Source organism: Rhyacophila brunnea, unplaced genomic scaffold (genome assembly GCF_057557595.1).
Source record: "Rhyacophila brunnea isolate RB1 unplaced genomic scaffold, BYU_Rbru_1.0 scaffold_12, whole genome shotgun sequence".
Taxonomy (NCBI): domain Eukaryota; kingdom Metazoa; phylum Arthropoda; class Insecta; order Trichoptera; family Rhyacophilidae; genus Rhyacophila; species Rhyacophila brunnea.
In genome coordinates, this window is record NW_028232774.1 from 26,230,849 (window position 1) to 26,255,619 (window position 24,771).

Sequence of the window (24,771 nt, forward strand, 5' to 3'; positions counted from 1 at the left end):
AAATTCCCATGATTCTTGAGAATCTCATACATGATTTCTCGAGAAACAAAATATTCTCGAAAAATGAGAATCACATTTATTCATAATTTCATGAGAATTCTCAATCAGAACCTCTAGTCATGACAGTAAATTTTGTATTGATTGTCTTACAAACAAAACTACAGTTTTGTCACCCCAATTTTTAATAAAACAATAAATAAAAAAACATAAAATTATCCTGTTTACGAAAACACAATATAATTTGAATGATAATTGCTATGTATTTTGAAAATGTTTATAAAAGAAATAGTTAATTGTTGTAATGTTAGTAAATTTTAAAGGAATACTTGGACAAGGAAATTATTTATCACAATTGTGACAAATTGCTGGCCCCTACAATGAGTTTCTATAAATTACGAGATTCTACATTCCAGACACCATTATATATCTGAAGGTGTTGCAACCATGACCTCTACAAACTGCGAACTCTTTGGAAAGTTTATCAAACTGACTCAATGTGTGATGGGCTGGACATTTGATACGTAGGTACCATTGAAATGCCATATTCAGAGCATCCAAAGCAAAACATTCACGACAGTGGTTATATGATGTTCAAAAGATATCCAGTTTCTGAACAGTGCAGAATTGAAAAGTCCGGTTGTGAAAATCTATCCCAGACTCTAAAGAGCTTTTGGCAAAGATGCATAACACCGTTCGTACCCATGAACAGAATATTTCAGTGTCTTTCAATACAGCCACATAGCAATGCGAGTACACCTGACATGACCCCACAAGGGGGGGGGCTAACAGGGCTCTAGCCTGGGTCCCCGGCGTCACGAGTCGACCAGATAACTGAGATAAACACAGATCACAAATTTGCTCTAATAGTAAAAAAAAGTCGCCTGTTTACTTCAATGTTATTAATAATTAAAAATATTTGGTTGTACGAAGCAATTTTTAACTGTGCGCCGATACTCAACAACTCCATAATTCAAATGGATTTACATATTAAAAATCGCTAAAAATACACCTTAATTTTACCGCATACACCATTTGGAAAATTCTACTACAGCGCGTCACACTGCCTTTACCCTTAGCTATAGGTAGGGGGGCCCGCTTCAGGATGTGGGGGCCATGACACCTGATGTTCACTTCATACATTAGAAATTCATCTTCCTCAAATCGCATCATGTGACAGGTAATTTTCTACATAATTCGGGCTGTGGAGTGGCCAACAGATACTATTGCATATAAAATACAATGTTGTTCTGTACCCTAGGTTGTACCTTACAAAAGTGTTTTTTCTTCGAGACAAACAGATGAAAAAGTAATCTACAATGAATGCCTAACTATGCTTTGGTCAATTTATGTGAAATCTATTTATTATGAGGTTTTGACCTTGACCACAGTACCTATTGTATGTAAGAAAAATAAAACAGAACAAAAATTCTGAATTATTCAGTGGGCTTATTATTTATTTAGCAAAACTTAGTTGTTATTTCTCTAAACACGGTTTTAGTAGTTCTTTTAAATATAAATAAATTAATTAGAGTGAATCATAGAATAAGTTCATTTAAGATAATAAAAATAAGGAAAGGTATGCATGAATTCAAACTCTTTTTAGACATTTTCATATATTTGCACAATATATAATTATATGAAACCCAACAGTATCATGACTCTTACATAATATTTATGCACAAACAGTTATAAAAAAAGAAACCACAGTAAAATATTTGCATGATTTCTTTAATTAAAAATCATCATCTTGTTAAATAGTTTATAAATTATAATCAGTATTAGAGTACGGGACAAGGGACAATATTATAATATACAACAGGCAAAAGGATGGAAGGTATTGACCGGCTGGGAAACAGAAAAACACAATTGACAGGTGATTTATAGACGAACTCGTATAATCGTAACCATAACATTTAAAAACTAGTATCACAATGAATCGAATGGAATGAAAACTTTTCATCTCAATCTACCTAATGTATAATAATCAATGCGGATACGTAAAAAAAATATCAGTGGTAATAAATCTAAATAAAACTACCACAGCCTGGGCGAGAGATATGACTCTCTGACCGCACGGGGGCCCCGTAAAATAAGACGAGAAACAAGAAAGGCTCTTTATTGGGATAAATATGACACGTACATTTTGTTGACATTACAATAGTTCAGAGCGGAGCTATCCGAAGTTTCTAAATTTGTATTGGTGCTTTATCTTACTTGCTGGGGTATCGGCGGTCTTCTCGCAGAGGGGGAGGGAAGGCGCGGGTGCTTCACCGCGCAAGTCAACATCGGCCCGTTCAGGGCTCTCTGATTTTTCGCGATTCCTCCGAATGTAGTTTCTTTCCTTGGTGCAAGTCTTGAGCTCTTTGAAGGTGACATCGGGCGGGGCGGTCTCCGTTTCCATGGGTTCAAACGTGGGCTTGATCTTAATTTTTTTAGGTTCACCGGAAGTCTTGGCCGGCTTAGGCGAGACGGCTCCGCTCTTCGGCAAAGAGTCTTTAGACTTTTTAGGTTTGCCATTGGAGCGAGGCGAGTTGGCCTGATCCTTCTTACGTTTGGTGGGGGACGAGAGTGGGGCGTCCGGCTCCAATCGCAACCCTTCCGCATTCTTGGATTTTATCTTGGGAATGGTGGGAAGTTTAGGTCGGTCTACATCCGCTTTGATCTCGTCTGACTTATCTCTCTTGATGGCAGGCGGTAATTCAGAGGCGGGGGTCCGCCTACCGGGAGACCTGGACCGTTTAAAGACAGCCGTTTTGGATGATTTGGATTCCAAATTTTTACCACGGTCCAGCCGAGGATCTTTTCTATTGTGATAGGGTTCATGTTTGGTTTCGTCCCGCGTCTTCTGAGCGTCGGCGGTTTCGTGAGATGACTTGTGGCGGCCGCCGCGGGTTGGTTTCTCCAATGGTTTGATATCAAACAGATTGGGGGCAATGACTGAGTTGGAGATCTCATACGGATCAAAGGGCACGGGTGTGGGTGCGGGGGTGGGTGTGTGCTGCAGTGTCTGAGCGTTAGTCTGTCTGGAAAGGCGTGGATCTCTCCGGCGGGCGTGATTGACTAGGGCAGGATTGGCTGGAGCAATTCGACCACTCCCCGTCGCTCCGCCAGGTATCGAACTCGATGTGGACATCTGCAAATCGAGATTAATCAATTTCTGGATGCAATGAATGTACCAAATTAATCACCAGATTAAATACACACATATGGCGATTATATTGCATGTATTCTATAATAATTTGAATGTCTGTTGATTCTACAATGACCAATTAAGGTATTTGAGTTAATCTGGAGAGAAGTATTTGAAATAACTCACCGTGTGCTTGGACTTTCCAGGAACGGTGACAGCAGACGGCAGAGTGACCGGGACGACTGCAGTTGCGTTTATCGACTGAAAGATGGAACATAAAATTGGTTTTCAAAGTTGAAAGAAAATGAATCTGCACTACAAAAATATTCCTATTCCAAAACGCCTATTCGAAATGTGGTGCTGGCGACAGTTGATAAGGGTGTCACTGCACAGGCTCAGAAAGTTATACAAAGTTAATCATTTAGGGCAATGACATTATTAATGGACGACGCACTCAATACAGTAGCTAGCAAGTAAATTCGCGCAGTCGCATGTATAGGTAGACGTCACGCAATTTCCATTATGCGATATCACGCATCGGGAATTTATAGCAATATGACCTTTATTGTAATGGCGTTAGATCAGTGTTTCTAATGTCAATGTTCATTTGAGCGAACCCGTTCGAACCGAACCATTCGGCAGACCCAACAAAAAGCATCAAGAATTTATAGGAATATCACCTTTATTGTAATGGCGTTAGAACAGATTATGCCATTCGGCAGACCCGACAATAAAGTGAGTGTCATTTTCTTTTCCAGATGATTCGTCCATATTAATGTCATTGATTTAGGGCCTATAAAAGATGTACAGGACAGAGAAAAAGTAGACAGAAAAACAAGTTTTACGCATGGCTTGTTGCTTAAAACCTTGTGTCTAGTGCTGACCCAATCAATGGCCTGGGTAAATTCGCTCGAAGACCTTGCTCCCAATCTAATGGTTCCGAGTTTGAAGCCAGCAAGCTGGCTTAAACCTACCAGTGGAGTTTAAAATCAATTCAATCTTCATCATATTGGATTCTATGCAATAGTTTGAAATGAAAATTTTTCCCTTCTGAATGTTGGGCAAATAGCTAACAAGTAATATTTTTTTAATTAACACCAACCCCCCTCACCAATCGCATTCAGATCAAGCGAGTTAACAACTGTCTATGTCGGATAACGAATGTCTATTGACGGAAGAGGTATGTATGATAATATTGCTTGCAGAACCAAACTGGCATGGGGCGCTTTTGAGTGTCTACATAGTATCTTCAAAGGTGACTTTGTATTGTCCATAAAGTGTTTTGACCAATGTATGCTACCAGTACTCACATACGCATGTGAAACATGGGCCATTAATCCAAGGAGATCCAAGAACGATGAGTAGTGCAATGTGGCATGGAAGGGAGCACTTTGGCGGAAAGCGGAAAGACCACAAAAGAAAGTGGATAAAGAAGCAGACGAGAGTGAGCGATGATAAGTTTGCTAAGCTGATGATTGTGTGAATTTGTATAATTGTATGAATGTATGATAATGCAGAAATGGATTCTTACAAGTGCGGCAGTAGTGGTCCTCTCGAGGGCTTTCCTCTGTTCATACAGTTGGCGGCGAGTCTGTTCCAGCTCCATCTCGATCTTCTTCCTCTTAAGCAGCAGCAGCTCCTGCTCCTTGAGCGCCACCGCATTGCGCATGTCTTCATCCACTACCCCAACTGCCAAAGGCGACGCCGTCGTAGTGGCTACTGCACCCCCGGAAGGCTGGAACATAATGTACAATTTTAATATCGAATTTGTACATACAAATAACAATGCATACATTATAACCAAATATGATAACAGACAACCATCTTTCAAAGTATAAAATATAATATTTTCTTGTACTAAAAAAAGTTCCTTGTAGACAAAATAAAGTCAATCGAGCTAGCATGCAGTTTCGACGATTTTAATAGTGTCAAATATCAAACACATTGTGCGCAGGCGAATTTTTCCCTCTCCTTACTTTTTCCTTTCTCACTTATGAGTTGTCGTTTCTTAACCCTCGATATATTACAGTGACACTTGTTTTCCGTACTACAGCAATTTTATTGTAACTTTGGTAAATTGGCCCTATCAATAAAAAGATTATACATCACTGGTATAATCTAACTCTTTTTCTTATATTCCATTTACACCTCATACACGTATACTAGAAACAGTAAAATTATTAATACCTTTTTGAAGAAATTTGGATTGACGTGGATATTGCTCTGAGGCGGGTGCGCTTGGATGGGCCACGCGGGATCAATGAGGCTCACTTTCACGTCTAGTTGATACAGCTTGATGGAAGGAAACACCTCATGCCAGGTCTCGCGAAGCTTGAACATCTGTGATCGAGTCTTTTCGTCCACCTGAACAGGATTCAAACACTTAATGCCATCATACAAACACAACATTAATAAGACAACTGAGAAGCTGGGGATTGAAGGAACACATCAACAACACCTCCTGGGTAAAAGATCGAAACTGCCATTTTGACTTAATTGCCTTTTGTCTTACAGTAGTAATATAAAGAGAGTGGCTATTGTTCAGCAAAATGATGCCGTGTTTCTTGCGTATAATGCACTTAAATTTTATTATAACTTAACTATGAAACGTTATACCATCATGTTGCTTCTCAGTACGGTTACCAAATTTAAACACAACATAGTTAACCATATTTTCTACTAAATTAACTAAAAATAATTACCATTAACTTTATATTTGACACAAAAACAATAAATTTCAGCAACACGTGCTCGCTGTTTTTAAATGAATGTAATCAGTCAAAACAATATTTACCGTCAACATTTACAAAAATATTTAATTCAGCCGTAGAAATTCTTTCTTACTCTAACGGAGATATAAGCGTGCCGAATGCTTTCTCACTCGCACTTATGGTTCGTTTTTGTTCAGGCATTGCCTTTTATAGTTAAAATAGTTTTAAAGATAATAAAACAATATTATCGAAAAAAAAATAATCAATATTTTATAGAGCGGCTTAAGCGTCAGTCTAATATCGTGGGTCCCAGGTTCGAACCTGGGTCTTTCAAATACACATATTATTTTTCAATTTGTGTTTGGAGTCAAGAGTATGTACGATCCCAGCATTTAGATTAACATGTCATTATAATTTATTAAAATCTTACTACTGCAAAGATACCATTTTGCAATTCTGACTATATACGTAGGAGGTGTTGACATGTCCATCGGTGACCAAGTTGATGAAATGTATACGTTAAATAATAATTTTGTAAATGAGGTTTTATTTTATGAGAAAATGTTTCTTTCATTTGAAAGGATAATTTTATTGTAACCATGAAAAAAATTACAATAATTAATACATACATAGAAATCTATGGGAGTGTAATTTAATGTTAGGAATAAAATGCTTATAACTTAAAATGTTTGAACCCTTTTGTTTTGAAGCGTAAATAAGTGTATATTATGGTGGTGTAAAAAACTACTCATTTTTTATTTATATTTCGCTTATGCTCCTTTAATCCTCTACACCTTGACTCGTTGAAAAATAAATATGTTAATGTGGGATTCGAACCCACAGGCGAGCTTTAAACTGGACATTCTGCCATTACTCCATTACAGGTGAGATTATAAAATGCTGTTTTTTTGGTCCTATCTGGAATGGAAGTTGATACTTTTGAAATGTGGGAGTACAGACACATCAGCTGTACAGACCAAAGTTACAATTGTCAAGATCATCAAAGAACAATGTGGGATGCATTCGTCACATCATGTGGCATTCCGAGAGGTATCTTCTACATCTTATAATTCTAGGGAAGGTTTCCGGTAAGCGAGGCACTGTCAGAAAGTGGATGATCAGTTTGAGCTCAGCACTCCATCTCTATTCGGAACAGGGAAGGCATGTCCAATATCATCACCAATATTCGATAACGGATGTCAAAATCTACCATTTCGCTGAGATTGCTATGAAGTAGCCGCTTTGAATATAGTAGGTATATAAACAGTAGTAGCTGAGAAAAAACTTTTTATAATAAAATAAATAATTTAAAAAAAATGTGTACCTGTTTAAAGACTCGGCAGAACATATTGACGATGATCTGCGAGAAGAGCTGCGTGTAAGCGCCTCCCACATTCTTGATGATGGAATCCACCAAATATAATACGGGCAGCTTCATCTCGGGCCGGACCTACGCACAATAACTTACTCTTCACCATCACAAAATAATAGCCAAGGCCAATGGCCAATCCTCTCCGCCGTAGAATCCTCCTGTGCTCCCGCCGGATCGAGAACGGCCCGCTCGGTCGGTATCCGATGCACCGGATTCATTATTAAGACCCTTCCAGTTTAAAAACAATGTGCACTACTTGTAATGTGGTGTGTATTTGATGAATGCTTTGTGAAACAATTTACAAATCGCTTAAATCCCAAACGTATGCCAGCCTCTTTGTATTATCTCTTGATGGAACTACTTAAAAAAATATACCTGATTTTATAAAACAGCTAGTTGCTTTTATCCTACAAACAGTAAACTCCCAATTATCCGTGTGCAGATTATTCGTGCATGAATTTAATTTAAAAAAAAAAAAAAACGCTCGCTTTCGTAAACATGAACCACGCTTAGGAAAATTCGAACTGATATTAGAAAGATTCCTGCAAACAAACCAAAATCACAGATTTTCTTAATAAATAATGAGTATTAAACATGTCGCCAGCTAAATTGCAGAACTATTCTAACTTGGATTTGAAATATTTTACAGGTTATTATTTATATATCTACATTTATGCATAATTATCATCATTAATAGTCCTACTAAAATATGATGTATACATTTATCTGTGCAAATAATAAATAAATTAAGTAGGTTGTTTCAAAGAACACCTTTCTAAAATATTTCAAATGTGAGTTTAGAAGAGTTCTACATTCATCAATTATTGATGTGATGATATAATTCACATTATCTGTGCTGCCTCTCCCCACCATTAACCCGGATAATCGGGAGTCAATAGTATCTTATAAATAATGAGTACAAAACCCCAAATTTACAATGAATTTTTTAAAGCCTTTTCATTTAACCCGCATGGAGTAGTGGCTGAGTTTCTGCCACTGAAGTCATGGATCGCAGGTTCGAATTCTGCAAATTGGCAAATTCAGATGTATTTTTCAATATGGGTTTGATCTTTGAATAAAGATCTAATATGTTGTGAATGAATAACGTTAAAAAACCATTATTTGTTTAAAAAAACTGTTTAAATATAACCTCCAATCTATGTAGGCCCATTTGCTTGCTTCAATTAGGAATTAAAATGGTAGTTTACCCCATTTGATGTAATTAATAAAAGTATCATAAACTTAATAACCTCATAAAGTAATTCACGAAGGTTAGACTAACATTTGTACAATTTTTGATACAATTTTTTAATATAAAAACGCTCCCATACATTTGAGGTGGTGATTTGTGTAATTTTTACATTGAAAAAATTTACTTAAAATACTTTACTTGTCAACACATCAATATTTTTTTTTGGACAATGATCAATCAAAATTCAACAAGATCAATAATATCCGATAATTTGCGTTTGTCAAGAGCGAGAACTGTGTTTATAACTAACTGTGAGTAATACAAAAAATTTAAATTAGGGTTGTATAATAAATGTGTGAGTCGCCAATCTTCCTATGCAACATTTTTAAGACAAGGTTTAAGATGTTAGTTTATTTAAACTTCAAATGTGTGTATAATAAATCCATATTATTTACCTTTCTCTGATACCCCTCTATTGTAATGTTAATTATTGACCATTAAACAAATGTTTTATATATTTTAATCTGACAAGATAAAAAATAATTGATGATTATGATTCCTGTTAACATAACATGTATTTACAGAAGAGATTCTTTGTGTAGGTTACTCTTATCGATTTTCTATTATTTATTACAATACAAAAAAGGTAGGTTGTGCAAATCTTAGTAGTGTAATTGATTGAATTAATAAGAAATTTATTGAGTTCACTATGAAAAACATAATATAAGTAACATGGTGGTGATAATAAAAAAAATGTAAATAAACACTGGACTGTTGAAGCTTGAGTAATATTTTATGTGAGAATGGTGTAACTTTCTTCAGAAAACATTTTATCGACATCATAAAATTAAATTTAGTGACTCAAGGATAATAAAGAAGGCTTTTGTTTTGATAACAGCGTATATTTTTTTTTCATAAAAATAAGTACTACAGTTTTTTTTATGGAAAGCTCTTTATTTTCGTTTCATGTTTTAGAAAAAAAAAACATCTCACAAATTATATTAGAGTCACTGAAATAAAAACAATCGATCGAATCTCACAATAATTTGAAGATCTTGCAACTTATACCAGTACTTGGCTACGGTGAAATACCAGTACATTATTTATATTACAATAAAAAAAATACAACATAGGTTATCGATAGATCATTCTGACGTAAGGATCAACAGCTGCTAACATCAATAACTCAAAAAATTGCAGGAATAACAAAAAATTTGTTCGATAAGCATCATAACAAATAATATTTAATATAGGTAATTAATGACTCCAAATTTATGAAACCTATCATAACTAAAGGCAGGTTGCACTCAAGTGCAGGGCCGGTGTAAGACTTCGGAAGCCCCTGGGCTAAAACTACTGTCAGCGCCCTCCGAGAAATATTTTAAACAAAAGGGTAAAAAAAAACATTTTTCCAAGGCTAACAATTCAAATTCAAACATGTTTTCTGCAATTTCTTGGAAACATGTTTTCCAAAACACCAGAATTTTAAGTTGTTAAGTGTTTCCAATATGGAATAAAAAATGTTTTAAAATCATAATGTTTAAATAGAACTCACACTTACAAGTTATACACAGCAAATATCACAATATAGTAAGAATATATCCGAGAACTATCTGCTTACAAATCTCCTATCATATCGACATCTCAAAATTGTAAAAATTTCAATTCATTGAAAAACAACAAACCTATATTTTAAATGTGTTTTGGATTGTCAATATTTTTTTAGAAAGTGGCCGAACACTGCATTAAACCGGTTTTCCGAAGGGGTTTATTACAACACCTAATCACGCATGTTGTTTTTCAATGTGTATTTGAAGTCAAGAGTATAGACCTAATAGGTTGAGCAAGTGGCTGACATCCATTTCTCATAAACACAAAAATATATTAATACAACCTCCACTCCTTGGAGGCCCATGTGATTTTATTATGAACGAACATGCTTTAAAAAAATCCCATAGAATGATATGTAGTCATGATAGTAAGTAGAAAATGGTTGTATCTAAAACAATGATGTTTTTATCTTCTATTAGATATATTCATTGACAGGCGATCTATATGCCACTTATATTCTTAAAAAAGGCCCCCAAAGCCCATGCCTTAATCCGACCCTGCTTAAATGACACAAGTAAAACATACAATTCGTTAAATATGTATGGCCATTTTAACTATTGTTTTGTCCCTAAACTAAAATAGGCATTTCATATACTTACTTCCATAAATGCGCAATATAACCTAAATCACTATATAAAATAAAACTTCCAGTCAAACTTTATCAAAAATATCCAAGGGGTGTAGTTACTTTACTGCCTAACGTGACAGAATTTTGAAAATAAAAGTGTATAAAATGGCAATGCTGTACAATCTAGTGACAGAGACATGAATTCTAATTAATGTGATTATTACGAAACAAGATTTTTGAAAGAAATTATTGTTTACTCTAAAACAGCATTTCCCAAAATCCACATAACAGTACAGTCAGGTATTTCATGACATATTATCCACATGAAAAAATGTACCTAACTTCCTGGTCACCGTTCAGGCAAGTCACTGATCAGCAGAAATGGCAGTTTTGTGTTAAATATGCTAATGAATCGAGATAATAATATTCTTTCCACAGGCCAATCGCCAAGTAGATAATGCAAAATACTGAAATAGACTAGAGGACAAACATTCCAATGTCTTTATACGCCTAAAAACTTGAATAGACTATTATCTTCAAAACTATGTTAGATAGTCTGATAGTGGACTTTTCAATGCCCCGCCCCAGTTCTATAGGGAATCAAATCATGATTTTGAGTTAATGATGCCATCGAAAATAGAAAGTTTTTTTAAAACAGCTAATAATTACATGAATTTGTCATAAAATCGAATTACGCTTTTTGTGAATCCATCATTATTTTAATTTTATACAGAAATGTCTGAGGTGGATAAAATTTCATTGGGCATTGCTAAATTCTGTTGGGCTAAATTCGCTATAACAAGGGAGTTTTATGCTTGAACGCCATTGATATATTGAAATGCTGATTTTTACTGAAGCATATAAACTACATTAAATATTGCTGCAGTAATTTTAAATAATGTGACATTTCATGATAAATCCATAATCATAAAGCAATCCACAGTACTAGTGAAACAAAAGTTTTCTGTGAGTATTCTGAGAAACACCTTGACCATATCAATTATATTAATGGAAAGTGCTGCTTTGAAATATCAATAAATGCAAGACTACTTGAATACAAAAATAACATCAAATACTCGATTACAAGGTATGTATCACATCAGTCATCACCACCTAAGCGCAAACAGTTTCCTGTCAGGAAGTAGGTCATCTCTGTTGTTTGCAAACAGCTATATTATTTTGCTTTTATAGTACATTAATAAAATAATGATGACAACAGATAATTAGAATACACAAGCAATAGTTACAAAATCAATAAATGTCTATTACTATTTTCAAGGTCTAACCATAATGCCTACACAACAGCTATATTGCATGTGTATCCAATTCATAAAACAACCAATTAATGCAGAATAATATTTTTTATAAATGCAGAAAATTAAATTACATGCTATGATGGAACTGATGTATACAGTCAATCATCATGATTTGTAACCGTGACATGTAAAAAATATTACATAAGTACCAGTACACATAGTTGCAAAACCTTCAAAAAATTCCCTTTAATTAAATGCTGTAAACTCACATCCTGATCTAGGTATTTATTATTACTGATCATGTAAATTCGCTAGCTTTATTTGAGTGAAAGTTTTTTATCCTGTGCATGCCCAGGCCCACAGTAAATGATATGCTACATATTTTTTTTATACTAGATAATGACCGATGTATGCATTTAGAATGTTTAGATGTAGCACGATGCATACTTATAGCGTATCTTGGCCAACGTATTATAGGTCTGGTATGGCCCCACTTCAACCAGTCTATTATAATGCAATAACCAGTATTTGGATACAGCTTTACTGACTATAATCGAATTATTTAATTTAAATCTAAGAATGCATCTGATTATTAAAATTTAAAGTTTTTGCATACATATTTAAACCCAATAAGCATTAAAAAATTTCTAACTAAAATGAGCCAACGAATAGACCTGGGTAGACCGGTTTGGAAAGTTTTCGATACAAAGTCATGCGGGCAGAGGAATGTTAGGAGACCCAAACTGCGGTAGTTCGATGGCGTGACCTTGGATGCGTTAGCGATCGGAGGAGGATTAGAGGCCAGGGCCCACCCTGGGCTGTACACATATTGATTTTCAATTTGTGTTTTGAGTCAGAGTATGGACCTAATAGGTTGAGCAAGTGGCCAACATCCATTTCTCGTAAAAACAAAAATTTGTTAATACAAACCTCCACTCTGTGGAGGTCCATATCTTGCTAAAATCGGTCATGGTCGGGGGAAAAAAATGAAAAAACAGTCTCAAATCTGGTTTCAAATGGAAATTTTTTATTTGACTACTCTTACATAGAAAATAAAAAAGAGCTTGTCACTATAGAAAAAAATGTACTGTGCGAAAAAAGATTCTAAGAGAGTGCCACATTATTTATTGAGTTTTTGACCAAATAAACCAATAAATGCACTCACATTGACTCAATTTAATAGATTAATATTTAAGTATGTAAATTTCACTTTGCATCATGTAATCCTTTTATTTCAAAGGAGTTAAGGAGTCCTCGTCAAAAACCCACCCTTGGTAATTTATTCTGCTCAATTCATGGTGACTCAGATTACTGTCACTATAATTACAATTCTATGATAAATTCGTCTATCCCATGCCCAGCAATAGCCACACCACTAACACTATACCTAATATGAATGTGACAGATCTCCTAATGGTATTTTTTATGGTTTGTCTTGTTCAATGTATCGATATGCTTTGAAGTATTTACCAGCCAACATTTAAAAGTAAACAATATTCAACAAATAATACACATTAGTATAATATGAATACGTGTATTAATTAAGGCGCCAAGTACCAAAAAGTAATATTGCCTGTGGTTACAAAACACTTCATTGCAGTAAAATTGCATGAAGCAGACCTTTTGAAAAATGTGGTTTCAGTGTGAAGCAATCTCGGCAGCTTCCATAATTTTAAGAATTAAGAGCTCGCGAGTGTCAACACACCGTCGTCAGCCATTTTATATTGAATGCCGTTGACCACTGCAGTGGTACTTACACCATTATAAATAAAACACGCCAACGGACTTACAACATCGCCAGATTTAAATATTTTGTTTGACTTGCTTGAGGCACTTAGACAGGGAACTCAGAAATAATGGGAACTGAAATACCCAACGGGTAAGGCGATAGCAGGTAACCGTCTCGAGTAAGGAAGAATCCGGGTTAAACTTACACACGTGTGAAGAATACGTTGTACGTCGAATACTGAAAACTGCTCTCGGTTTATGCATTTACGCTCATTTAAGGTTAGTGTATTACACACACTATTGCACGTGCATAATGCGTGCTTCATTTTCGTAGGACACTCACACATTCAAAAACCCTGCTTCAACGTGCGGCGTATTGAATATAGCCTATCGGTATTCTATTTATTATCTGTTCTGTGCACTTAGACCATAGTTGACGATATTGGCGTTGGTACGTAGAACATTTTTCTATAAAAATGTAAGTTTTTATTTTTTTGGTACTTTGCGCCTTAAGAGCATACTTACACATACAAAACAAATAATTTTCAACTATAGGTGCGACAAAATTTTGAACTCGCTGGAAATCGAAGAGCGAAAGTCGAGCTGTGAACACGTCAATTTGTTTCATGATGGCGACGGGGGTATTAATTCTTAAATCGTGTAAAGATGACTAAAAAACGTTACCCATTTACTTGAAAAAGAAAACATGTCAATGAATATAATATTATTATTGTTACAAATAGAAAAATAAACAGAGCATTAAATGGACGCATGTTGAATTTTTATGACAAATTATATTTCGTTCGGCTCGCGTCATCGGCACAATCCGCGCATCGCCTAGTCACGATCTTTTTAGACCATGCCTCAACTGAGGTATAGCCTTAATTAATATACGTATTCATATATTATTAGCTTCTTTAAACGCAGGATCAATACTATAACCTTGACATAAAAGTATGAGTAAAAAGGAAAGAGATTATAATATACATATCAGTAATGTTTTATTTATTAAATTTTAGTTGATGGTAACTTTTAAGCTTTGACTGATTCCCTTATTACATCACTCGAAAATACAGTCGAACTTGGTTATTACGAGGAAGATGGGACCGACTGAATTTGATCGTTATCAGAATTACCCGTTATATAAGAGAATAGGTTCTTTTAACCGCTTCACCGCGGAGCATTTAATTACTATTTAAGTAATCACATTTAAATAACATGCTAATTATATCTAATGGGCCCCTAATGAGGACACAACAGCTGTGCCGTCCGCGCTGTAAGGCTTAAATGAACCGTCACATAACACAAAAAGTCACAATCCAAACAAAAATTATTAAAATTAGAATTTTTCCCAGAAACAAGCATGGCATTCATAAACAACAAAAGAAGTAGTTTATTGTAATGAACGCTGGTAGGTACCTACTGACTTCAGCTTGGATTTTTTACATGAAATTTCAACCATATGCGTGGATACTTTTTCAATGTTGTCGGCAACAACACCAATTAGGTACTTAGACACTCAACTGGTGTCATAAACGACCCAATCCCGGCAGCATCGGTCTATGGTCGGATTTTATTGCTTAGGGTCGAAAATGTTTTTAAACGATCGACACATTAACAGTTTTAAGAAAATTTTTGCTCGGTATATCCGATAAGTAGCTCGTTATAAAAGTGAATAAATGTATGGAGAAAATCATAAACTAAAATGACAACGAATGTTTCCTCATTATATCCAAGATGTCTCTCGCTATGTCTGTGATCGTAATAACCGAGTTCGACTGTATGTAAATTATTGGATACCTACAATTAAAACCGTTGGGCACATCTGAACCATATCTTCCCCAATAAGTAAAGGTGCACACGTCTAGCTAGGTTGGACACATATTGAAAGGCTGAGAAACCCGTGTTGGCAGTAGTAAAGTCCACTTTACATTAGCTTTTTTACTTTACATTTTAACCTGTGGTGAGAATTTATCATTAAGTAGCTGTTATGCCCCGCAGCTTTGAGCCTATATTTTTATTCTTATCAAGTATCCGTAAGCAGCATAATCAATGTAGTGTGTTTGATAAATATTTCTACTGGAATGCAATGCATCTTTATCGCTCACTGTTTCAAACTTCTGTCTAATGCAGCGGTTTCCAACCTGGGAGGCGCGATCTATTGCCATGTGAGGCGCCAAAATATTTTAATAAATTAATTTTTATACCATAATATCTACAAATAAAATATTTGGAGCGGAGAAATTTAAAAATGGCGCTTTTGCAAACGCTCTGTTTCGGTAATGCACAAAACGACCGCTGGTTGCATGAAAACAATAACCTCAAATTTAAATGTCACTCGTAGCTAAAGTGTCAACTGAAGCGTGTAGGCAGGGTGTGATATTGTTTTTTAAATTGTTTTTGACGTGATTTCTTTAATATAATATAACAATAATACATGTCTTCACTTTTAAATGATTTCTGCGCCAGATATATTGAAGCAAACAAAAATCTATTTCCTGAGTTCTTGGTTAGTTTGCTAATGCATTTTTCATATTATTTTATTAATAGTAAAAAAGTCGCCTGCGGCGCTGCTTTGTTTCAGGGCTATTAAATATTTTAAATATATGGGTGAAAGATCCTGGCCTGTGGGCCCTATTCAGTATGTGGAGCCCATGATAGAATCCATTAATTTTTGTCAATGAACGATGATGAATTTGGTTGACTTCTATTAAAATTGATTGTGGTAATAAACAAGCTCATTCGTCGCATGAAAAAAAAAATTAATTAAAAAATGAATTTAATATAAGTAAGTAGTAAAAACTTGTGTGTTAAAAAAGGGTCTGTATTATTTAATGAAATAAAGGGGGGGAGGCGCCAAGATTAGATTTTTTTAAAGGGAGGCGTAGTAACATAAAGGTTGGAGACCACTGGTCTAATGGATATTGTTTTATAGGCAGCCACTTTTCTTATCAAACTAAAACGTCGGAGAATGCCATATATAATAATAATGAAGTTTGTTTTATATAGAATAAAAATACCTTTTCAATTCAGTTTTAATTCAATCTTAATCCTTTCTATGCTGCAATTAGTTAATTGGTGTAATGAACGTAATTAAATGGAACTTCTTCACTGCGGAGCATTTAATTACTATTTAATCACCACATTTAAATAACATGCTAATTATATCTAATGAGGATACAAACGCTGTGCCGTCAGCGCTGAAAGGATTAAAGAAGGATGCATTGACTGCATTTAATCACTATATCAAATCAGACTTGCAAGTTATTGTCTAAAACAATGTTTCTTAACCTTTTTACATCCGCGGACCACAAAAAAAATCAAAAAACGTTTTGCAGACCATCAACTTTCGAATGAAATAATAAATATGAATAATTACACTATTTTTGAAACAATTGTCGAAATATAATACAGCCCCACTTCAAATGTTGGGTTTCTAGGCTTTTGGAACTGCAGACAATTTTTGCGGCCCGCCCAAAAATCTTTGTGGGCCATTGGTTAAGAAACTATGGTCTAAAACATAATTTATATATTATACCTATTACCTTGTAATAAAGCCAATTTAAATATAAAAGGGGCTATATGAAGTTGATCCCGCCATTCCATAGCAAGCTACAATAAGACAATATGATTCAACCTCAACTTCATCCTCACGAGGTCCATTTTGTCTGTAGCAGAAATGATATTGACTATTTATTAGTCATTTAAATAAATATAGATTTTATTAGGATAGTATTACAGGTTTGCAACTCCCCGTGTCAACTTTTGTCCTAAAACTAATACCAAATGGTTAATCTATATAGGGGACAAATTTGTTAATTTTGATGACATGTCAAACGGCCACTGAGCAGACAATAATGATTTACCAAATACCTATGGTAGTTTCGATAAAAGAGAAATCTGAAAAACAGCGGACTGTGAGTTTACAGCATATCAAAATGTAAAATAGTAATCATTTGGCAAATTCACCTTTTCCAGATGCTTCTCGACAGATTGAACGATGGACGCGGCATGTTCTAAGCTTTCTTCGGCCAATATCGTCAACATATTTATAAGAGGCTTGCTGTTCATAGTCAGGTCCGCCAAGCTGGACGAATACTCGTCGCCGACCTCCTCTGCAACCCTGCTCCCGTCCATTCTCGATGATTTAAAAACACTTGATTTAAAGTCTACCTCTCATGGTCTTCATTCTGCCTGCTACAGAAAAAAAACTTGATTATCACACTATTTCACTTACAATGCAGTCTTTCATAGAACACGTTCAAATGAAACTGTTAAAAACTTGCGAGAAATACTACAACGGAATTAATAGCATGCTTTCAAACTAAACATATGGATAATCTGACGGCAAAGCCATACCACGGTCGCAAAATGCTCCAACGAAAAATTATGAATACCTACATGTGAAGTTAAAATGGCGACTAGCATACGCAGACGTTTGATAATTTACGTAAAAAGTAATAACCAAAAGCTCTATAATGGAAAAACAAATATTCACCTAAGAGAAAATATTGGGATGCATGATTTCATGTATTACTGGAACTAACTGTTTCAGACAAGATGTTGAAAAATAGGTACTTTTCTTTCAAATAACACAACTAACTGCAAAAATAGTTAAAATGGCGACGGCCAGACGATTTCACGTTGTGACGTCATTCCAGTGTTGCCATCTTTTTGCGACCGAAATATAGTACGCGGTCCAAGAAAACATAGTATTTTGGCAAAAATGATAGTACGCATTGTCACATTATGTTGAAAATTTATAGGATTTTTGCTTCTCACAAAAAAATAACGGAGAATTTGAGAAATTCCTCAAACCATTTTTATTTAGGTACCTCTTCCAATCAAAAACGCTTGCCGATAGATTCAAGATATTTCATTTTAAACCAAAGTCAAGGGATTTTTTCACGTTTTTCGAGGATTTTTTTAACAGGTTCTCCAAATTTTCTTATATAGCGAAATTATAGTATGTACTTTGCACCAATTTATAGTACGGGAATATCGAAATTTTAGTACTTTTTCCAATATTCAGCATTATAGTATTTTGGGCGTACTATACCTGTTTTATATCGTACATAGTACGCAGACGAAAATTATAGTAGAAATACTATAATTATAGTACAGTTGGCAATACTGCGTCATTCTGAAATGGATTGTCAATATTGTCAGACTACAAAAACCCGACAGTCCGTTTACGCGTGCATGGATTTACTGCTGGCAGTACGTATTATCGCATCATGATAATAATAATATGCAAGTGATGTATTATCGTGCAAGCTGCAAGACTGTATGCATTGGTCAAAAATAGACACGATAATACATAGTTGCAACTTGCGCGATATCTGCGAATGCTTTGAATGCTCGATACCGAAACGTCAAACAATCGCAGCGCTCCATATTGAACTTTGTAAGATAATAACTTAATTCCCTTCCGAAATCTGTGCGTCGCGAATAATTCGCTGTCGACAGCGTTCCCGAAAATCGCGGTAATAATCGCTGCAAATTCGTACTCAAGACGCAAGGCGGTCGCGCAAGCGTGCTCTTTCCCGTAAGCCAATACGAGCTTGATTGGCGAACATTCGCTTTGGCGTGTGGAAATTTTAACCCTTTATAGGGCAAAGAATTTTTTTCTTCATTTCAAACCGATCTCTAGCATTTTGCATCAGATATTTAATATCTTAATTAAAACAATTTCAATATAAAAATAAAAAATATCTATCAGAAATTTGGAAAAACTATAATTTATGGTGGTTTTTTTATCAACCAGTGCCCATTCAGGTGTTTTTTTTTTTTGATTTTGTGATATATTTTTTTCAAATAAAACAAATAAATAATGGTTGTAAATATTATTTATTTAGTCATGAGAAAAGTTACAATTCATTTTTTATTTTTTTTTATACCTTTCAAAGTAATACTTTTCAAAACATAATATGCAAAGCAGTACATTACATTCCTTACAAAAATAAGATATGCGTTTTGGCTCTCTAGCCGTACTAGAAGCACATCGACAGCTCTTTTTCTTAGATTTACTCATAATGAACTGAAAAAAAATAAAACATATTATCGTAACAGCACCTACCGACATACAACATTACCATATTACGAAATGACCGCAAAAAATGGAGTATGATGGGGGAGGCCTTCATCCAGCAGTGGATAGACCCCGCTGATAATGATGATGTTACTTCTACAGTCAAGTATAATACAATACAACCCCATGGAAGTTGCGATTTTGATAGTAATTGAGTACTTTAGCATTCAATGGATGTCACAACTAACAAAAAACCACCATTTCTTCTCGGATATTTTGAGAACTTTTCCAATCCCAAATATTCTGAGTAAAAATAAAATATATTTATGATAGTATGCTATATTCACAATAAAATATAACAATACACAACTGCCTAAGTCGCTTTTTTATGTTTAAAATAATTCTAGAAGTTAGCCGTGCGAATTGCAAATTTGAGGTTATGTACTTCCCGCTTGGCAATAGAATGATAAAACAAGTACTCTATCATAATATATTTGTAAAAAATATAATGTAATTCAATAAATAAATGCATATTAAATAATTATGTGCATACCCTTTTTCACAACACATAATATAAATGGGAACAAAATGACTTGCAAAGTCAAGTGTCACTCGCGAATTCTTCGAGTCGCGACCGCAAACGCGCAATGGCCGATACATCGACCAATCGTTGGAATAATGTTTGGCGAGCGATTGACGTACACTTCATATTAGATGGCTTATTTCATAACCAGAGAATGTTCTCGACAACGTCTTGAAGCACTAAGGTTGATATTTCCATATTTAGTGTATGCCTTATAGCTCATAAATGAGGTGGTCGATAAATGAACCGTTTTTGACCTTTGCCCTATAAATGGTTAAAACGATAGTGGCGAACCAAGTATTATAATAATATATTAGAATATGGTGATACTCAAGTCGGTCCAACCAGCTATTGGACCCATTGGGCCGTCCGACCCGAAAACAATATTTATTTTCTTTTCATGGAATCTTTGGAAAAAAAAAAATATTTTTTTCATTTGGCTCGTCCACTAACTCATCCGTGGACAACAATGACATTAATATGGACGAATCATCTGGAAAAGAAAATGACACTAACTTTATTGTCGGGTCTGCCGAATGGCATAATCTGTTCTAACGCCATTACAATAAAGGTGATATTGCTATAAATTCCTGATGCTTTTTGTTGGATCTGCCGAATGGTTCGGTTCGAACGGGTTCGCTCAAATGAACATTGACATTAGAAACACTGCTCTAACGCCATTACAATAAAGGTCATATTGCTATAAATTCCCGATGCGTGATATCGCATAATGATATTGCGTGACGTCTACCTATACATGCGAATTTACTTGCTAGCTACTGTATTGAGTGCGTCGTCCATTAATAATGTCATTGGTGGACAATTAAAAAAATAAAATTACTAGACTTTCAACGCAGGCCAACACTGATTCATAGATATTATACGTAAAATAATGTTTTTACGGATATTATCTATGATCGTTGCCGTGTTTTGAAAATGAGACAGCTGTCATAATGCCTAATATTTAATATTAGCGATAGTAAAATAAGTCTTTCATCTATAAATTCTTGAAATATTGTTTTGTTTACAGTTATTTATCACTATTGATAAATTAATGTTACCATATATAATTCGTAAAGAATCTAAGCTAAAGCAATATATATATGCAGATTTTAGATAATGGCTAATAATGATATTCCAATATTTCCAGTTGACCTGTAAGTTTTTAACTACCATTACGCTGCTTGAAAATTAAAGCATACACCTAGGTACCAAATTATTGGGTAAAACATCAAATTAAAGTATTCATTCCCTATTTATCTGTCTATCCATGACTGTATTGATAATAATAAAAATAAACAAAGTTGACACCACATCCAAGTAATAAAAAAAACTCGAAACAGTGGGTACTTATCTGTGAGTTTGTAATAATAAAATCCTGAGTTATTTTATAGTATTTACTCCATATCGTTTTTGTGGTCGAGGTCGAAAAACCAAACCAAAACCCACTATAACCCAAAAATAATAAAAAAATCTGTTATCACAAAAACGATATGGAGTATCTACCATAAAATTAGCAAATCCTGCAATAGATTGCACGATGATGGAGCAATATCTTGGCTAATATATTCCCAGCATAAAACACAATACAGTGTCACAATCATATCTGAAGAATTGATGGGGGAGCCACAGTCGAAAACTACCCAATCAAGACTAGCAACTGGACAGAATCTGATATTCGATTAACGTTTTCAATATGGGTCCATATGGTAGTTCGTAATTCCATTTTGACCGTTCTTCAGATAAGTTTCTAGAACTCTACAATATAAAAATGGCAATATTTATCATTTTAGGGGGGACCCAGAGTCATTGACCGAGGCATTGCAGTCACAAGTAGCTTTCTATAAGGTAGGTACTTTATAATTATATAAGAAAAATTTGGTCGGTACCGCAATAGCTATCGTCTCCAACAGATAGTAGAATTTGATTCATTTTTAATATAAATCTACAGTCGAACTTGGTTATTATGAGGAAGATGGGACCAACTGAATTTGCTCGTTATAAGCAGTACTCGTTATATCAGAGAATAGGTATTTTTAAATGAGCGGTCACGTAACACAAAAAGTCACAATTCAAACAAAAATTATTAAAACTAGAATTTTTCCCCGAAACAAGCATGGCATTCATAAACTACAAAAGAAGTTGTATATTGTAGTGAACGCTGGTAGGTACCTACTGACTTCAGCTTGGATCTTTTACATGAAATTTCAACCATATGAGTGGATACATTTTCAATATTGTCAGCGAAAACACCAATTAGGTACTTAGACACTTAACTGGTGTCATAAACGTAATCCGATCCCGGCGGCATCGTCTACGGTCGGATTTTATTGCTTAGGGTCGAAAATGTTTTTAAACGATCGACACATTAACAGTTTTAAGAAAATTTTTGCTTGGTATATCCGATAAGTAGCTCTTTATAAAAGTGAATAAATGTATGGAGAAAATCATTAACTAAAATGTCAACGAATGTTTCCTAATTACATCCGAGATCTCACTATGTCCGTGATCGTAATCGTAATCGATGGCACTAAATTTATACACATCTACAGGCACTATTAGAGCGACGATGCAATAGGCTTCATGTAAGAGCAATCGGAAATAATAATCTTAACAATAATTATATTAACTATGTAATTCATGTGCAGTAGAAGAAATCACAATCTGCACAATTTCAATGGTTGTTCCACTATAAAAATATAATTGGTCCGTTTTCTTGGATCCTGCAAAAAGAGAATCGGTAGTAGGTACTTATTGAGTATAAATAAAATCTTGGAAACTGTGTCAACATCTTCAATTCTCCATGACTTGCGTTGGTTAAAGCAGTGCTTTCCAAAAATTTTCTTACCACAGCCCCCAAAACCTGAAAAAATAAACCCCGCCCCCACTACTCGGAAGCTGCATCACGTTTTCGGTCAATATAAATATTTTGTATAATGTGTTATTATCTGACGTATTTAAATATATATAACTGTACAATATATTCATCAATAAATATTTGTAGTTCTACTAAAACATTCTTCCCCCCCCCCCCTCACCGCAGAAGCCCTACGTCACCCAGGGGCCGCGACTTATTAGTTTGGGAAGCGCTGGGTTAGAGGCCTTGACTAAGGAGAAAACTGGAAAACCCAAATAATTATATGGTTTCGAGACACTTTTACGCACATCAAACATCTAATAAATAAAACAAAACATTAATGATGATTTTTACGTGAATAGTAACTCGATATTATTCTGAATTATCTTATAGATATTAACGGTTCAGAGTTTTGTTTAATGCCATGTCAAATGAAATATCAAAAGTCGGCAGTGAATTATTGAAGAAATAAAATTGGTAAGCATTTATAAATACAGACTATTCCGCTGAATTGGGCCAAGGGCTAATTGTGGCAACCGTATATTTGAACAAAATCTCAAGAAATGGAAAAATATTCATTTCACTTAAGGGGGGACATGCTCGTCGAAGGTCAAAATTGAGTTTTTATGGTATATTCAAACCATGATCCTGGACACTCCTTAAACGTTGTAGATGATCTATTTATATAATTTTGAAGCCTTATTATCCTTTATAGTTATTTTAAACATTTGATGACTGCATGAAGTATTTTTGTTACATAAAATAATATTCTTTTAAACCTCTCGCTCTAATGTTTTAGAATATAGTCATATTTCGGTACATAACTGTGCAGTGGTGGTAAGATTTTTTACATTTATTAATTTTTAAACGCATTTATAAAACCATTAGCATAATTTATTACGAGATAATTTTTGTAAAATATTCACGATAAAAAATTATAATGATAATCTCTGTGATCCCAAATTTGACAAGAATTAGGCATTTTATTATTCAAAAAATCGGCAAGATTAACACATTTCAAGATGATTCTAAAGATATTTATTATAAGCTATGTCTTTGACCATTCAAGTGTGATAAACATCTTATGAATAATGATTGCTTTATAATAATTATTGACCTAAGAATAAGGTAGTGTTTTTTTGAAATACGCCATTTCTTTTGTCATTCCCCAGTGGTTAAGCTACAACATACGGCCGTAGCCATAAATTGACAAACTATAATTAAAGTAGGGAGTAAAATGATATTGACGCGCGTGTTTGAACATGTACCGTTTAAAAAAAAATAAAAAAAAATTCGGTTAGGTACATGTTCAAACACGCGCGTTAACATAATTTTACTCCCTACTTTAATTATAGTTTGTCATTTTATGGCTACGGCCGTATGTTGTAGCTTAACCACTAGGGAATGACAAAAGAAATGGCGTATTTCAAAAAAACACTACCTTATTCTTAGGTCAATAATTATTATAAAGCAATCATTATTCATAAGATTTTTATCACACTTGAATGGTCAAAAACATAGCTTATAATAAGTATCTTTAGAATCATCTTCAAATGTGTTAATCTTGCCGATTTTTTGAATAATAAAATGCCTAATTCTTGTCAAATTTGGGATCACAGAGATTATCAAAATAATTTTTTATCGTGAATATTTTACAAAAATTATCTCGTAATAAATTATACTAATGGTTTTATAAATGCGTTTAAAAATTAATAAATGTAAAAAATCTTAA

The 24,771-nt window shown here is 34.4% G+C and overlaps 2 protein-coding genes across 7 annotated transcripts in view; one reads left to right on the forward strand and one right to left on the reverse strand.

Annotated features, from left to right (window-relative positions):
* The window catches only part of LOC147077999 (uncharacterized), a 42,181-nt gene extending 23,989 nt beyond the window's left edge, over positions 1 to 18,192 (reverse strand). For 4 of the 5 annotated variants that reach the window (XM_085961071.1, XM_085961069.1, XM_085961073.1 and 1 more), the window contains exons 1-7: positions 18,067 to 18,192; positions 17,538 to 17,765; positions 7,166 to 7,291; positions 5,318 to 5,494; positions 4,662 to 4,865; positions 3,317 to 3,391; positions 2,215 to 3,133 (exon numbers count right to left, since the gene is read on the reverse strand). In XM_085961071.1, the coding sequence (XP_085817197.1) occupies positions 2,215 to 3,133; positions 3,317 to 3,391; positions 4,662 to 4,865; positions 5,318 to 5,494; positions 7,166 to 7,291; positions 17,538 to 17,705 (1,669 nt within the window). In that variant the 5' untranslated portion in view covers positions 17,706 to 17,765; positions 18,067 to 18,192. The remainder of the gene's footprint in view (positions 1 to 2,214; positions 3,134 to 3,316; positions 3,392 to 4,661; positions 4,866 to 5,317; positions 5,495 to 7,165; positions 7,292 to 17,537; positions 17,766 to 18,066) is intronic. The other variant, XM_085961070.1, reaches the window with a different exon arrangement.
* Positions 18,193 to 21,095: 2,903 nt separating this feature from the next.
* The window catches only part of LOC147078000 (uncharacterized), a 29,143-nt gene continuing 25,467 nt past the window's right edge, over positions 21,096 to 24,771 (forward strand). Inside the window, exons 1-2 of one of the 2 annotated variants that reach the window (XM_085961082.1) lie at positions 21,096 to 21,339; positions 21,976 to 22,030. In XM_085961082.1, the coding sequence (XP_085817208.1) occupies positions 21,302 to 21,339; positions 21,976 to 22,030 (93 nt within the window). In that variant the 5' untranslated portion in view covers positions 21,096 to 21,301. The remainder of the gene's footprint in view (positions 21,340 to 21,975; positions 22,031 to 24,771) is intronic. The other variant, XM_085961083.1, reaches the window with a different exon arrangement.